Source organism: Heterodontus francisci, chromosome 27 (genome assembly GCF_036365525.1).
Source record: "Heterodontus francisci isolate sHetFra1 chromosome 27, sHetFra1.hap1, whole genome shotgun sequence".
Lineage (NCBI taxonomy): Eukaryota > Metazoa > Chordata > Chondrichthyes > Heterodontiformes > Heterodontidae > Heterodontus > Heterodontus francisci.
Window position 1 is genome coordinate 67,829,861 of NC_090397.1, and position 16,840 is coordinate 67,846,700.

Here is a 16,840-nt window from a genome sequence, read left to right on the forward strand (position 1 = left end):
TGCTGCAGAGAAATTTGTTTGTCGGGGCTGTTACACAGTTGGCTCTCCCCTTGCGCCTCTGTCTTTTTTCCTGCCAACTACTACGTCTCTTCAACTCGCCATACTTTAGCCCCGTCTTTATGGCTGCCCGCCAGCTCTGGCGAACGCTGGCAACTGACTCCCACGACTTGTCATCAATGTCACAGGATTTCATGTCGCGTTTGCAGACGTCTTTGAAGCGGAGACATGGACGGCCGGTGGGTCTGATACCAGTGGCGAGCTCGCTGTACAATGTGTCTTTGGGGATCCTGCCATCTTCCATGCGGCTCACATGGCCAAGCCATCTCAAGCGCCGCTGACTCAGTAGTGTGTATAAGCTGGGGATGTTGGCCGCCTCGAGGACTTCTGCGTTGGAGATATGGTCCTGCCACCTGATGCCAAGTATTCTCCCGAGGCAGCGAAAATGGAATCAATTGAGACGTCGCTCTTGGCTGACATACATTGTGCAGGCCTCGCTGCCATAGAGCAAGGTACCGAGGACACAGGCCTGATACACTCGGACTTTTGTGTTCCGTCAGTGCGCCATTTTCCCACACTCTCTTGGCCAGTCTGGACATAGCAGTGGAAGCCTTTCCCATGCGCTTGTTGATTTCTGCATCTAGAGACAGGTCACTGGTGATAGTTGAGCCTAGGTAGGTGAACTCTTGAACCACTTCCAGAGCGTGGTCGCCAATATTGATGGATGGAGCATTTCTGACGTCCTGTCCCACGATGTTCGTTTTCTTGAGTCTGATGGTTAGGCCAAATTCATTGCAGGCAGCCGCAAACCTGTCGATGAGACTCTGCAGGCACTCTTCAGTGTGAGATGTTAAAGCAGCATCATCAGCAAAGAGCAGTTCCCTGATGAGGACTTTCCGTACTTTGGACTTCGCTCTTAGACGGGCAAGATTGAACAACCTGCCCCCTGATCTTGTGTGGAGGAAAATTCCTTCTTCAGAGGACTTGAACGCATGTGAAAGCAACAGGGAGAAGAAAATCCCGAAAAGTGTGGGTGCGAGAACACAGCCCTGTTTCACGCCACTCAGGATAGGAAAGGGCTCTGATGAGGAGCCACCATGTTGAATTGTGCCTTTCATATTGTCATGGAATGAGGAGATGATACTTAGTAGCTTTGGTGGGCATCCAATCTTTTCTAGTAGTCTGAAGAGACCACGTCTGCTGACGAGGTCAAAGGCTTTGGTGAGATCAATGAAAGCAATGGAGAGGGGCATCTGTTGTTCACGGCATTTCTCCTGTATCTGATGAAGGGAGAACAGCATGTCAACGGTCGATCTCTCTGCACAAAAGCCACACTGTGCCTCAGGGTAGACGCGCTCAGCCAGCTTCTGGAGCCTGTTTAGAGCGACTCGAGCAAAGACTTCCCCCACAATGCTGAGCAGGGAGATTCCACGCTAGTTGTTGCAGTCACCGCGTTCACCTTTGTTTTTATCGAGGGTGATGATATTCACAATAATCTTCACAGAACTGTATGCTTTTTCTTTCAATTTAATACTATCCTTAACCTCCTTAGTTAGCCACAGGTGCTTCCTTCGCAGAGTCTTTCTTTCTCACTGGAATGTACCTTTGCTGAACGTTATGAAATATCTCCTTAAATGTCTGCCACTGCATTTCTACTCTCCTACCCTTTAACTTCATTTCCCAGATCACTTTAGCCAGCTCTGCCTTCATACCCTTGTAATTGCCTTTATTTAAATTTAAAACACTAGTCTTAGACCCAAATTTTACACCCTCAAACTGAAAGTGAAATTCAATCATGTTATGATCACTGCTACCCAGAGGCTGCTTTACCAGGAGTCCAATTCTGCCTTCTCGATCCCCATGCCTGTCTCACTTGCAGTCAAACACCCCTACTCCTGACCAAATCAGAAGACCCTATCCTAAGGGGTCTGACTGCCCTCAGGAACAAAGTATCACGGGTTTGGAAGATGCTATCAAAGGAATCTTGGCAAGTTGCTAGAGTGCATCTTGTAGATAGCACACACTGCTGCCACTGTACACTGGTGGTGGAGGGAGTGAATGTTTAAGGTGTTGGATGGGGTGCCGATCAAACCGGCTACTTTGTCCTGGATAGCGTCAAGTTTTCAGTGTTGTTGGAGCTGCAATCATCCAGGAAAGTGGAGAATACATCACACTCCTGACTTGTGCCTTATAGATGAACAGGCTTTGGGGAGTCAGGAAGTGAGTAACTTTTAAAACAAATTTAGACTGAATTTCATGTAAATGGGATTGAGTTTTGGAGAAAGTATATATACTCTGCCCAATGCACACACAAATGAGCATTCTTCATAATAACAATCCTACATGCAAGAGCTGTCAATGAAAATTCATAGTACCTTTGATAAAATGGTCAAGTTTAGTTTTTCACCTACCCCATGTTTGCAATGAAGGAGTTGGTGGGACCAGGTGGGGATCGTGGTCTCTCTGGCTCTTCATAGATCGGTGGGGGAATTGCAGCCTTGGTAGGTGCACTACGAGATCTGGATTCATCCTCATACTGGAAAGGTGGAATGACTGATTTAAAAAAAAGGGAAAAGGCAAATTAACATCAGAGATTAGATTTTTGCACATTTTAGTTTGAAAAGTACAGTATACAATTGCAGCTCAACCTTTTCATTACTGTTCCTGAAAAAAATTCTCATGAATTTTTCAGCAGTTTATTTTGGAAACGGATAGCAATCAACAAGAAAACTTTAGGAAGTGGTGGAAATGATCTTTCATAATAATTGAAAAAGAAAAAGGTGTGTGTGAGATCATTAGTCATTAAAGTTCACAGCCTCTGTGTGTGAGGCTGTAAAAGGAAAACCTATTTACATTCAGACTCCTTGACTAAATTAGAAAGCAGGACTGGAAAAGGAAGCACGGATTCTTTGGAAGCCAGAAACAGCATTTACAATGCAAAATCAGAGAAATATAATATAAAATCAGGTTATCTGAGATTAATGAAATACCAAAAAGGGACGAAAAATCAGGGGAGGGAGGGGTGAAGCGGAAAGGAGAGAAACACACCTCAAGCCCAAGGGAGGAAAAGCAGAAATACTGTTGTGAATTGTTATAAAAAACTAAAAATGCAAAGCCATTGTTGTATTGGATGATGCTTACTGGAAAAAATCTACTGATGAGCAAAATGTTTCCTCTATCCAATTGTTCTGTGTTTGTTTTTTGCTAAAAATGATGTAAACCGATTCTCTTGCAAACTTACAAGAGGTCCCGGGGGAAGGGGTGGAATCAGCCTGACCACTGACACAGACTGCAATCAAGGGAGACCTCACTGAAAAGTGATTAAGTATAGATGCCATCTAAGAACAAGATATGGCTCAGTTCTGATGCACTCATCCCAGCACTTACTGCCCAGTCTCATACAAAGCTATGCAATTCTACAACCAACGGATCAGATCTGAGCTCCGCAGTCCTGCCACATCCAGTTGTGAATGGTGGCGGACAATTAAACAACTAACAGGAGGAAGAGGCTCCACAAATATCCCCATCCTCAATGACGGAGCAGCCCAGCCCATCAGTGTAAAAAAAAAGGCTGAAGCATTTGCAACAGCATTTGCCAGAAGTGCCAAGTGGATGATCCATCTCAGCCTCCTCCTGAGGTCGCTAGCATCAGATACCAGACTTCAGACGAAGGGTCACAGACTTGAAACATTAACTCGGTTTCTCTCTACACAGATGCTGCCAGACCTGCTGAGTATTTCCAGCACTTTCTGTTCTCAGATGGGTAATTATGCTGGTCATTACTAGCCCTAAATACCCACGGCCAGTTTAGCTCATGTCTACTGTGCAAAGACAACAACTTCATGACATTCAATACATGTCAAAGGTGAGGCAGACAACGAGATGCCGTTTTCACAAAGTTAACTTGCTGAGAGATGCAATTCAGACAGCAACCTATGGATATTCAGATTTAACTGCACATCTACCCCTCTGCCTGAAGTCACTGGACCATTTATCCATAAATAACTGCGAACAGCATTAGCCTTAACATTCATGGAAAGCAAAATCTGGCCCATTCTTTAAGAAGAAAAGTTTCTTGCAAAAAATATTGCATGTTGATCTGGTTATAAAACATTTAGCAATACCAGCACACAATTGTTTTAATCCAGCAGTCATAGGGCTCAGAAGGTCGAAATATTTCTATCACTTCACTTTGTAGAAAAAACAGAAAAGCCAAAAAGAGACATGCTGTCGAAGCTTTTTATAAATTGCTGCTCCCTTTGAAATGTGGCATTCTTGCACTCATCAGGATAGATGCAAGACAAAAAGCTTTGACAGCATGTCTCTTTTCTCAGCAATAGAAAAGCCAAAATTCACTTTCTGACTTCCAAAGTCTGTAGCTAGCAGCAGAAATTTATTTCTGCAGTTTGGTAGACAAAATTGCCAATTCATCAAGAATCTGTGTAAGTCAGACAGTTTACTCCCTTCAAAAGAAAAGAGCTTGAGTGAATTTCTAACAATCATCTCAGACCCTGACTTGTCATCTAGGTATTCTGAAACACAATGGAATCAATGTTGATGTATGATGCTGACATTTGTTATGAAATTGGAAAACTGGATGACACCTGCAAAGACTACGGTCAGCTGCAAATACCACATTCCCAATGAGACTTATAGACACAATAACCACAGTAATGAAGTCTAGAAGGCTAACACTTGCTGGCCATTCCTTCAGAACAAAATCTTAAACAACTCAGTTAGATCACCCCCTAATCTTCTACGCAAAAATTCAATTGTCCATAATCTTTATTTTACAATTAACTACCTCCTTGAAGCTTTGACTACCCTTTGATTGATTAATAAGAAATATTTATGCATTCTCACAGCATGTTCATTACAATGTTTCTCTGTGAATGCATCTTTCTGTGCGTTGAGTAGTTAGAATTATTGCATGTTAATTAAATAATTATTTTCTTTCAATATGCTGTGATCTTTAAAATGAAGTTAGGAAAATGAGGAGGTTGGAGATCAGGTAGTAATCTGCTTTGAATTAAAAAATAAACTGTAAATGCTGGAAATCTGAAATACAAACAGGAAATGCTGGAAATGCACAGCAGGCTCAGCATCTGCAAAGAGAAAAGACAAGTTAAAGTTTAGGATGATGATCCTTTACCAAAACTGGAAACTGGTAGGTCAGTGAGCCCCTCAATGGAGGATGTCCAACCTTTCAGAGCTGCATAAAAATCAGTGACTGAGCCACATATAATTACATACAAATGCAAGTCCCAATATACATCAGTGCAAGCCCCCAACAAAACATTCCCAAGGCCTTCCACACACACAAAGTGCAAGACTTCCCAAGACACGCAAGAAGCAAGACTCCTGAAAAATTCTGAGACCACATGCAAACGAAAACATGGAGGAACAAGGGCAACAGGCGCATGGGAACACCACCACCTGCAGCACCTGTACTGTAGGAAATATATCCTTGTAAAATGTTTAACCAACATCAGAGAAAGATATTTGATAATAAATTGAGTTTAGTGTTATTTGTTGTACATACGTTCTTTGTCTTTTTCAACAAGTGACGAAGGTGGGGCAATTGCTGCTCCTCCCATACCTAAAATACAACAAAATAAAGAACTTCAACTGATGAAAACCTTTGTTTGAACAGAAATAAATGGCGATCTCTGAGTGAAAAGAAATTAAAACAGTCACAACACCATGCTGCAAAGAACAAGATGCACCTACTTCTTTTTCGCCTTTCTTTTTCTCTTTCATCATCATCTTCATCCGAGTCTGGATCTGGTCGTCTCGCGAACCCACTAGGTTGTTCATGTCTCTCCTTCCTTCGCCTGGATATTTTAATAGAGAAATTGTTACACTTTGACAAGTATACATTGTCTTATTCAAGAATGCAGTAGTGCTGGGTCTAAAGTGGCATTATTTAGGGTGAATCATTGAATTACATAGAATCCGCAGCATAGAAACAGCCTATTTGGCCAAACTCATCGATGCCGGTGTTTATGCTCCACACGAGCTTCCCCCCCCATTTAATTACCTCTTTCTACCCTGGCACCGTATCCCACTATTCCCTACTCCCTCATGCGTCAATCTGCCTCTTCATTGTACTAATGGTTTGTGCTTCAACCAATCCACGTGGCAGCGAGTTACACTTTCATACAATCCTCTACTGAAAGAAATTCCTTCCAAATTCTTGATTTGATGCAGAAATGGCTGCCTTAGATTTATACCCCCTTGTTCTGAATTAGTGGAAACAATTTCATCACATCCACCCTATTGAATGCATTCATAATGCTCTACCAGGTCCTCTCAGTCTTCACTTTCCACAGAGAGTCCCAGTCTGCTCAGTCTTCCCTAATAGTTACATCCTCTCAATTCTGCTAACATCCTTGTAAATCTTCTTTGCATGTTCTCCAATATCCAGCACTTGCAGGAACACTTTTTGTTTCATTGTGGTTAGCCCTTTCTAATTCTGGCCTCACTTGCTTCTTGCTCAGTCCCCGTAAAGTCAAGCTAGAATGTTTTCAAAAAAATTGATTTGCTATTTAATATAAAGCAAGTTGCCTTACTCAGCTAAAAAGAAACAGCTGCAAATACAAAATAAAAACAGAGTATGCTGGAATACACAACAGGTGTACAACTGAAAAGACAAGTTAATGTTTCAGGTGGAGATCTTCTGCCAGAATTTGATTTTGACAAAGGATCTATGTTCTATTCCAGAAAGCCAGTTGGTGAAGGATAGAACTGCAGTCAATCTTTACACTCATTTATATTTATTTAGAGTTACACATTACAAGTACATACCTCCTAACCCAATAACCAGTTTTAAAGTGGCTCAAGTGAATCACTAGTTAATGCCGATCACCTGCATACAATTAACAATCTACACCAATATCCTTATGGACCTGCTGTGTATTTCCATCACTGTCTGTTTTTATGACTGAACTCAGCCATTTAAAATGCTGCCCTGTATTTTTTTTCTCTCTAGAAAAACAGAAGGACGAGGGGCAAATAATAGAGATCTTTTAAAAATTATTAAAGGGTTTGTAGGGTAGGCATAGAGATGTTTCCACTCGTGGGGGAGATCAAAGCTACCGGGGAGGGGGGGTGCATGAATATAAGGCAGTCACGAATAAATTCAATAAGGAATTCAAAAGAAACTTCGTTATCCAGGGAGTGTAGAAAGTGGAACTCGCTCACACAAAGAGTAGTTGAAGCAAATAGTATAGATGCAGTTAAGGGGAAGCTAGATAAGCACATAAGGGAGAAAGGAATAGAAGGATATGCTGATCGGGTTTTCTTTTTTATTTATTTTTATTTATTTTATTTATAGATACAGCACTGAAACAGGCCCTTCGGCCCACCGAGTCTGTGCCGACCAACAACCCATTTTATACTAACCCTGCAATAATCCCATATTCCCTATCACCTACCTACACTAGGGGCAATTTACAATGGCCAATTTACCTATCAACCTGCAAGTCTTTGGCTGTGAGAGGAAACCGGAGCACCCGGAGAAAACACATGCGGTCACAGGGAGAACTTGCAAACTCTGCACAGGCAGTACCCAGAATCGAACCCGGGTCGCTGGAGCTGTGAGGCTGCAGTGCTAACCACTGCACCACTGTGCCGCCCTGGCTATATGAAGGAGGGCGAGGGGAGGCTCGAGTGCAGCATTAACACTGGCACAAACCAGTTGGGCCGGATGAACTCTTCAAAACATTGAAAAAAATTCTGAGCAATACAAATACTGTTGCTCAACATTCCATAACAGCGGAGCACTGGCAATGCTTGTATGGACTGCACAGTTACAATGCTCTCGTGCACCAGTGTAAATAAGAAGATAGCAAAATTTTGTGCATGCACAATTAAACTAGTGCATCTAGTATAATTTACTGGCCAATGCTGCCTGTGTGGTTTCTATCAATTGGAATTGGCTTACAGAACCATCAGCGCTATTCAAATGTGGAAAAGGAAACTGCAGATACTGCAGTCTCACTACAGTTACAACCAAGCAAATCTGACACTGAAGTCTTTGTAGCCAGTGCCAAAGTTTAAAGTAAATCCCATACGCCAGGGGTTCTCGCCTGTGAGACGATTTCAGGAGATTATAAAGAAAGCTTACACAAATCGAAACTGATGCTTAGTATGAGTGACTGGATGCAGAATGGTGCTGCCATCCATTGGCTCCCCCAGGAATTACAGCTATAAAAATCTCACTGAGCAGAGTTTGAGTCCCTAGTTTATTCAATTTATTTGAGAGTTCCCAAGTGCTCCTCGCCCTGAACTACACAGGGGTAGAGATTTGATACATGGGCAATTTCCCTTAAGCTGGAAGCCTATATAATTGGGTCTGGTGAACAAGTAGATTAAACTATCACTCAGGTTCATTGATGTATAAAATCACAGAATGGTTACAGCACAGAAAGAGGCCATTCAGCCCAGCCTCCGCGCCAACTCTCTGCAAGAGCAACTCAGCAACTCCCCTGTCCTTTCCCTGTAGCCCTGCAAATTTATCTCTCTTCAAGTGCTTATCCAATTCCCTTTTGAAAGCCACAAGTGAATCTGATTTACTTGTTTCACAATGTCAAACCTGAAACTTTCCACCTCTACTGCAAAATGTCCACAACAGAACATCGGAACTTAGTCACGGGGTGATGAAAATCTCTTTCACACAAGTATTCAATTTTCCAAGTATAAAGAAAAGCCCAGTGGCCTCTTAGAATCAATATTAAATGTAACACTCCAAATAAAAAAAGGGAATATTCTGAGGGAGAGTAAAGCAAAAATTTGAGCTCTTCAGATCCTTCAAGGAAGCATGACAATTAAAGACACCAACAGATTAGTGTAGAGCTAGACACTGCTGTGCCGGTGCAGAATGGAGGAGGGGCAACAGAAAGATCAATGTTCCCAATAAATCAGTGACAAGAAACAGACTGTCCAGATACGAATTCCAAACTCTACCCCCAACAAAGACAGACTCTATTGATCTGAGTGCAGGGGTGCACATTGACAGAATACTATGAAGAGAGAGTGGCCAAGCATCACGTTGGAGTTGGCCCAGGGCTGTTGCCCAATGCAGATCACTGGATGGTTCTTGCTGGTTTGTTCTCCAGGTAACGGCCCCAGAAGCTGTTCTCCCAAATCGCAGAGCTTCCCCTTCAGCCATAGATGGGGCAACTGCCTTCAGTAAGACACATGGGGTTACACAGGACCAATAGCAGGGCGTCAACCACCTTTCTGGTCTCAATGCTTAATTTCAGTGCCATTTACCAGGATCACGAACCACCAAGTACAACATAGGAAATGCATGGCCTGGCCCCAAGTTAGGGGTTTAGCAGAGGTATCCTCACTTTGGGATTGATCCTCCCCAGTTACCCAATCCCAATATGCTTTTACCCAGAGTTTTCCCTCCATGAAACGAGTTCCCTTTTTCGCCTGAAATCTACCTCATAACTTGGCTCATGGATCTGGTAACTGGAGCACAGATTGAAGATCTCCATGCCTTGACAGAACTGGTGCTCAGAACCAACAGCAGGCTTCATATTAAGTAAAGCAAAAATACATGTTTAATTGTATAGCTAGTTTTAATACAGAGAAATACACATGTTGTGTTACAGGGGCCCATCAAACTTGTGTAACACAGGCGGGGGGGGGGGGGGAGAAACCTGAGAAGCAAAAAGATTGAGAACCCCCGTCACACATGACTCTATATTCTTGTTGAACCATTTCTCTGCAAAATGTCTACCCAAACCCTCCTGATATGCCTCCAGTGCCTTATGCAAAAAGCTTGAAACTAAGCTGCTGTTTAGATTTTCATGTAGAGAATTCCCAGATAGCACAGAGCAAGCTGCAAGCAAAAGTTGGAACATAAAAGCAATGCTGAAACTTCAAAACAGGCTCAGTTGGGTAATCTCACACATCATGTTATGGAACCAATGTCATGGCTTCTGAGGAGGAGAAATAGACAGTTTTGTTGATGTTAAGAAAATTTCAAAATTGTTACATTCAAAGCCTCAACCTATACGAACAGCTAATGCAACAGGTACACATTTTTGGTGAGCTAATAGTCTGGTACTTTTCCTCCAAAGACTAGATGAAAACATTTGCAGCTTTCCAAATACTCACTTTTCCCTTTCTTCAATTTCTTTCTGTCGCTCCAGCTCACGCTGTCGTTGTCTGTCCTCACGCTGCCGTTTTACAACTTTCTCATAGTCATTGGGGTACATGGGGTCATATTCATCAGCTAGTGGGATCAAGACCTCTCCTGTAGAGAATCCACTTGGTACAGGATCCTTGAAAGGAGCAACAATATTTGTGACCCTCCTCAGATGGTTAAATATGCTACCTACATGATACATGAATAGTCGTGTGAGGTCAGCACTTACTAAACACAACCCCAGCTGGAGTCACAGCCTTCAGATCAGGTGGTGATAAAATTGGGTAAAAACGGAAATGTCATGCAAGTATTTCAATTCACCTGCCAGTATCAACATCAAATCATACTGTACTGATATCATCCCCATTGAATAATATCTTTATATTGCGTAGCATGACAGAGCAGGTTCAAAGGATTGAATGGCCTACTCCTGCTCCTATTTCCTATGCTCCCTATGACACATTCTAATTACTACAACTGATTTTCTCTCAAGAATTCATTTTTACAAATGTTTTGTTCTAAAACATGAAACACCAAAATGTTTAAAGTATTTCTATTTGTTATAATAAAGAATCCCACCCACAGTATTAACACTTGTCTCTCACATGCTATCTAGCCTCCTACTTTGCACTTCTAGAACATCCTGTACTATTTCTAATTTCCTTTTTAACCTCATCCCATCCCTTGTGGATGCAACCTGCACTTGTAGATGACAGGTAAACCTTAAATAGGCAAATTTGAGAAGCCAACGCACGTTCTTTGCTTTTGTTCAAAATAAAATGTAACTCAAACCCCTCTGTGTTGGCTGATCTGAGCCGGCGTGCTGGTAAGAGAGCTTATCAAAAGTCTTAAAGGACTTAAAGGAGCCAACCACCCAGGGCTTTCATTTTTTGAGGATGTTACTTGTAGCATAGCTAAAGGAGAGTCAGTGGATGTGGGATATTTGGATTTTCAGAAGGCTTTTGATAAGGTCCCACACAGGTTAGTAAACAAAATTAGAGCACATGGGATTGGGGATAATATACTGCAATGGATTAAGAATTGGTTACAGACAGAAAGCAGAGAGTAGGAATAAATGGATCATTCTCAGGATGGCAAGCTGTTACTAGTGGGGTACCGCAAGGATCAGTGCTTGGGCCACAGCTGTGTTCACAATCTATATAAACGACTTGGATATGGGGACCAATTGTAATATTTCTAAATTTGCGGATGACACAAAACTAGGAGGGAATGTAAGTTGTGAGGAGGATGTAAGGAGGCTTCAAGGGCATTTGGACAGGCTAAGTGAATGGTCAAGAACATGACAGATGGAATATAATGGTGAGAGGTTGGGAAGTGTTGACGTCCAGAGAGACCTGGGTGTCCTTGTTCATGAGTCACTAAAAGCTGGTATGCAGGTGCAGCAAGCAATTAAGGCAAATGGTATGTTGGTCTTCATTGCAAGGAGATTTGAACACAGGAGTAAAGATATATTGATTCAGTTGTATAAAGGCTTGGTGAGATTGCACCTGGAGTATTTGTGTACAGTTTTGGTCTCCTTACCTAAGGAAGGATATTCTTGCCATAGAGCGAGTACAACGGAGGTTCACCAGACTAACCCGGTATGGTGGGATTGTCTTATGAGATTGCAGAAACTGGGCCTGTATTCTCTAGAGTTTCAAAGAATGAGAAGTGATCATTAAAACTTACAAAATTCCTCCAGTGCAGATGTAGATAGGATGTTTCCTCAGGTTGGTGAGTCTAGAACAGTATCAGAATAAGGGGCAGGCTGTTCAAGACTGTGATGAGAAGGAAGTTCTTTACTCAGAGGATGGTGAATCTGTGGAATTCTCTACCCCAGAGGGCTGTGGAAGCTCAATCATTGAGCACGTTCAAGACAGAAATCAATAGATTTCTGAACACTAACATCAAGGGATATGCAGATATTGGGGAAAAAAATGGCGTAAAGGTAGATGATCAGCCATGATCTGCTTGAATGGCGGAACAGGCTTGATGGGCCAAATGGCCTACTCCTGCTCCTATTTCCCATGATCTCCAGTGAATCAGTCCTGGCCTCGGTGTTCCCTCAAGCTCTTTAGACTTGAGAGAGATTCTTACCTTTAAACCAGATGCTATATGAGGTGGCGTATCAACAATCTGTCTGTCTTCCCCAGAGCTGCCTCGCTTTAAGTCGATTACTGGAGCTAAAACAGTGCTCTGCTTTGAACGTTGGGTCTATAAACAAAGGTAGACACGAATTAGAACCAGTAGCACTTTCCAGCAAAACAAAGTCTTCCCACTGAAAAGATGGAAAATACTGAAAAGATAGAAAATGTACAGATCTTTAATAAATCATCCCGCCACAATTCATCTGACAGTAACATCTCTCTTGCTGATTAACACTATCGCAGACAAAAACTATAAACTGTGTGAATAACCAAATAGTGATAAAAGTCAATTAGAGTGCTTTATCAAAAAATAGCACATCATTTTGCTTTTTAAAATGATTTCCTATTCTCTTTATCTGCTCACCACATTATGCACCTTTGTTCTGCCATAAAGTGGCACCAGCGACCTACTTCCAGTCATCAACTGACCTCCAGGATTTGTACTCAAGCCAACTCTTCCTGAATTACTCAGCAATTTTCTCTCGCTCTCTATAGCAAAGTGCTGGATGAAGACCTGACACACTCCTCTTCTTAGGCAGTCCCTCGGGAATGAGGATGACTTTCTTCCACTCCAGGGTTGTGAGTCCTTAGGTGACTGAATAGTCCAATTCTGGATCCGCACACTCTGCCACAGGTGGCAGAAACTGGAAGCATCACGAGCCACAAAGGCGCAGGATTCAGTTCATACCTGTTTATTGCAATCTCACCCATGACGCCATATCAAGTGTTGAGCAAATATTTGGCACAAGACGAAGACAAAAATCCAGAACAAGATTCAACACATTTTAGTGGCTGATGTCAAAGCTAAATGCAGAAACAGTTCCCTACTCAGACAAGCCAGATGCACAACACAGCAAGATCGAAGAAAATACCTCTTAGGGAGCGTTGTCTAACAGTTGTACGTTGTACCATTCAGTACAAAAATGTGAATGACAGATTAAAAGTCTCCTTTATTTAGCAACATTTGATAGGAGACAGCTATACTTCGAACCTGACTTGAAAGCAAAGAGCTGAAAAATAAAGGTATTACCTTTGCTTGTGTAAGTGTCGCTTTCTTCACTTGCAGCTGAGACTGAAGGAGTTTGAAGTTTTTTGACCAGCCCTCCGTCTTTGAGTCACTGGTCTCCACACCCAAGTCATCATAAAGAGACATTGTGTCTTCTCTTTACAGCTACAACAAACAGAAAATAAAATCACAGCTTAATCAAGGAGATGGAAGGTGGGGGGGGGGGGGGGGGAGAGAGATGGAAGGGGGGGGGGGGAGATGGAAGGGGGGGGGGAGAGATGGAAGGGGGGGGGAGAGATGGAAGGGGGGGGAGAGATGGAAGGGGGGGGGGGGAGAGATGGAAGGGGGGGGGGAGAGATGGAAGGGGGGGGGGGAGAGATGGAAGGGGGGGGGGAGAGATGGAAGGGGGGGGGGGAGAGATGGAAGGGGGGGGGAGAGATGGAAAGGGGGGGGGAGAGATGGAAGGGGGGGGGGAGAGATGGAAGGGGGGGGGGGAGAGATGGAAGGGGGGGGGGAGAGATGGAAGGGGGGGGGGAGAGATGGAAGGGGGGGGGGGAGAGATGGAAGGGGGGGGGGGAGAGATGGAAGGGGGGGGGGGAGAGATGGAAGGGGGGGGGGAGAGATGGAAGGGGGGGGGAGAGATGGAAGGGGGGGGGAGAGATGGAAGGGGGGGGGAGAGATGGAAGGGGGGGGGGGGAGAGATGGAAGGGGGGGGGGGGAGAGATGGAAGGGGGGGGGGGAGAGATGGAAGGGGGGGGGGGAGAGATGGAAGGGGGGGGGGAGAGATGGAAGGGGGGGGGGAGAGATGGAAGGGGGGGGGGAGAGATGGAAGGGGGGGGGAGAGATGGAAGGGGGGGGGGAGAGATGGAAGGGGGGGGGGAGAGATGGAAGGGGGGGGGGAGAGATGGAAGGGGGGGGGGAGAGATGGAAGGGGGGGGGGAGAGATGGAAGGGGGGGGGGAGAGATGGAAGGGGGGGGGGAGAGATGGAAGGGGGGGGGGAGAGATGGAAGGGGGGGGGGAGAGATGGAAGGGGGGGGGAGAGATGGAAGGGGGGGGGAGAGATGGAAGGGGGGGGGGAGAGATGGAAGGGGGGGGGGAGAGATGGAAGGGGGGGGGGAGAGATGGAAGGGGGGGGGGAGAGATGGAAGGGGGGGGGGAGAGATGGAAGGGGGGGGGGAGAGATGGAAGGGGGGGGGGAGAGATGGAAGGGGGGGGGAGAGATGGAAGGGGGGGGGAGAGATGGAAGGGGGGGGGAGAGATGGAAGGGGGGGGGGAGAGATGGAAGGGGGGGGGGAGAGATGGAAGGGGGGGGGGAGAGATGGAAGGGGGGGGGGGAGAGATGGAAGGGGGGGGGGAGAGATGGAAGGGGGGGGGAGAGATGGAAGGGGGGGGGGAGAGATGGAAGGGGGGGGAGGAGAGATGGAAGGGGGGGGAGAGATGGAAGGGGGGGGAGAGATGGAAGGGGGGGGAGAGAGATGGAAGGGGGGGGGGAGAGATGGAAGGGGGGGGGGAGAGATGGAAGGGGGGGGAGAGAGATGGAAGGGGGGGGAGAGATGGAAGGGGGGGGAGAGATGGAAGGGGGGGGGGGGAGAGATGGAAGGGGGGGGGAGAGATGGAAGGGGGGGGGGGGAGAGATGGAAGGGGGGGGGGAGAGATGGAAGGGGGGGGGGAGAGATGGAAGGGGGGGGAGAGAGATGGAAGGGGGGGGGGAGAGATGGAAGGGGGGGGGGGAGAGATGGAAGGGGGGGGGGGGAGAGATGGAAGGGGGGGGAGAGAGATGGAAGGGGGGGAGAGAGATGGAAGGGGGGGGGGAGAGATGGAAGGGGGGGGGGAGAGATGGAAGGGGGGGGGGAGAGATGGAAGGGGGGGGAGAGAGATGGAAGGGGGGGGGGAGAGATGGAAGGGGGGGGGGGGAGAGATGGAAGGGGGGGGGGGAGAGATGGAAGGGGGGGGGGGAGAGATGGAAGGGGGGGGGGAGAGATGGAAGGGGGGGGAGAGATGGAAGGGGGGGGAGAGATGGAAGGGGGGGGGGAGAGATGGAAGGGGGGGGAGAGATGGAAGGGGGGGGAGAGATGGAAGGGGGGGGGGAGAGATGGAAGGGGGGGGGAGAGATGGAAGGGGGGGGGGAGAGATGGAAGGGGGGGGGGAGAGATGGAAGGGGGGGGGGAAGAGATGGAAGGGGGGGGGGGAGAGATGGAAGGGGGGGGGGAGAGATGGAAGGGGGGGGGGGAGAGATGGAAGGGGGGGGGGGAGAGATGGAAGGGGGGGGGGGAGAGATGGAAGGGGGGGGGGAGAGATGGAAGGGGGGGGGGAGAGATGGAAGGGGGGGGGAGAGATGGAAGGGGGGGGGTTTCTCAGCCTCGCTTCCCAATGAACAGAATCGGAATTGAGGCCTGAAGCCCGGCATTAAATTATACAGCGGTGCGGAGTGTCCCTCTGAATCCCCGGCTCCTTACCTCCCCGGGCCCGGCCTCTCCCCCGGAGCCGCTCTTTCTGGGTGTTTTGCTCCGCGAGCGCCCTCAGCGAGGCGGCCGATCACCGGAAGCCGGAGCAGTCCGTCCGCATCAGGCCTCCGGGGGGAAACAAGCAGCCGCCGCAGAATCAGTCCCCCCCCCCCCCCTGGGCCTCCCTCATCTCCAACCCATTTGGGCTCTCCAATTCTGTTTTTGTTTGAGCCACCTCGTTGGATTACATTGTGCTGTCTGGTCACTCATCCATGCCTCATCCGTCCACCACGTCAGTGAGTGTACCTGGCAATTCGACTGTGGTAGTCATCACAGTCAAATCCTGCCTTCATCCCCACACCTGCACTTATAGCAGGAGTTACTTGTCGCCACCAGGAGTTGGAACTGAGTCTATTTTGCCTTCTCTAAACCAGGGGCTTCTCAGAGTCCAAATGTTCCACCAGCAACACCTCCCAGCTAAAAGACTTGCATTTTTATCCAGAGCTTTTTGTGAGCTCAGGACGTCCCAAAGCAATTTGCAGCCAATTATGTACTTCTTTTTTGGAAATGTGTAGCTACTATTGTAATGTAGGAAACACTGCAGCAAATTTGTACGCAGCAAGATCCCACAAATAGACCAAATAGTCTGGTTCAGTGATGCTGTTTGAGGGATAAACATTGGCCAGGACAACAGAGAAACCTCCCCCTGCTCTGCTTCAAAATAGTGACATAGGATCTTTTACATCCACCTCAGAGGCAAAACTGGGCCCTGGTTCCGGCACAGACACGATGGGCCAAGTGGCCTCTTTCTGTGCCTTAAACTTTCTATGATTCTATGGTTTAATGTCTCACCTCAAAGGCGGCACCTCTGACAGTGCAGCACTCCCTCAGTACCGCACTGCGGTGTCAGCCTAGCTGTGCTCAAGTCCCACAACTTTCTGGCGGGAGTGCTACCACTGAGCCACAGATACAGTCGGCGAACCGTGCACTGACGAGGAGTTGATCAGTACCTCAGGATATTAAAACTGTTAAATACTATTGCCATCAATATTTGCACAAGTATTAGAGGTGAGATTTGCACAT

The 16,840-nt window shown here is 46.4% G+C and overlaps 1 protein-coding gene across 1 annotated transcript in view; it reads right to left on the reverse strand.

Annotated features, from left to right (window-relative positions):
• Positions 1-15,878, reverse strand: part of rbm17 (RNA binding motif protein 17) — a 34,361-nt gene extending 18,483 nt beyond the window's left edge. The window contains exons 1-7 of the mRNA XM_068059535.1: positions 15,770-15,878; positions 13,337-13,477; positions 12,257-12,373; positions 10,129-10,295; positions 5,728-5,831; positions 5,540-5,596; positions 2,409-2,550 (exon numbers count right to left, since the gene is read on the reverse strand). Of these exons, the coding sequence (XP_067915636.1) occupies positions 2,409-2,550; positions 5,540-5,596; positions 5,728-5,831; positions 10,129-10,295; positions 12,257-12,373; positions 13,337-13,459 (710 nt within the window). The 5' untranslated portion in view covers positions 13,460-13,477; positions 15,770-15,878. The remainder of the gene's footprint in view (positions 1-2,408; positions 2,551-5,539; positions 5,597-5,727; positions 5,832-10,128; positions 10,296-12,256; positions 12,374-13,336; positions 13,478-15,769) is intronic.
• Between the last annotated feature and the right edge of the window lie 962 nt (positions 15,879-16,840).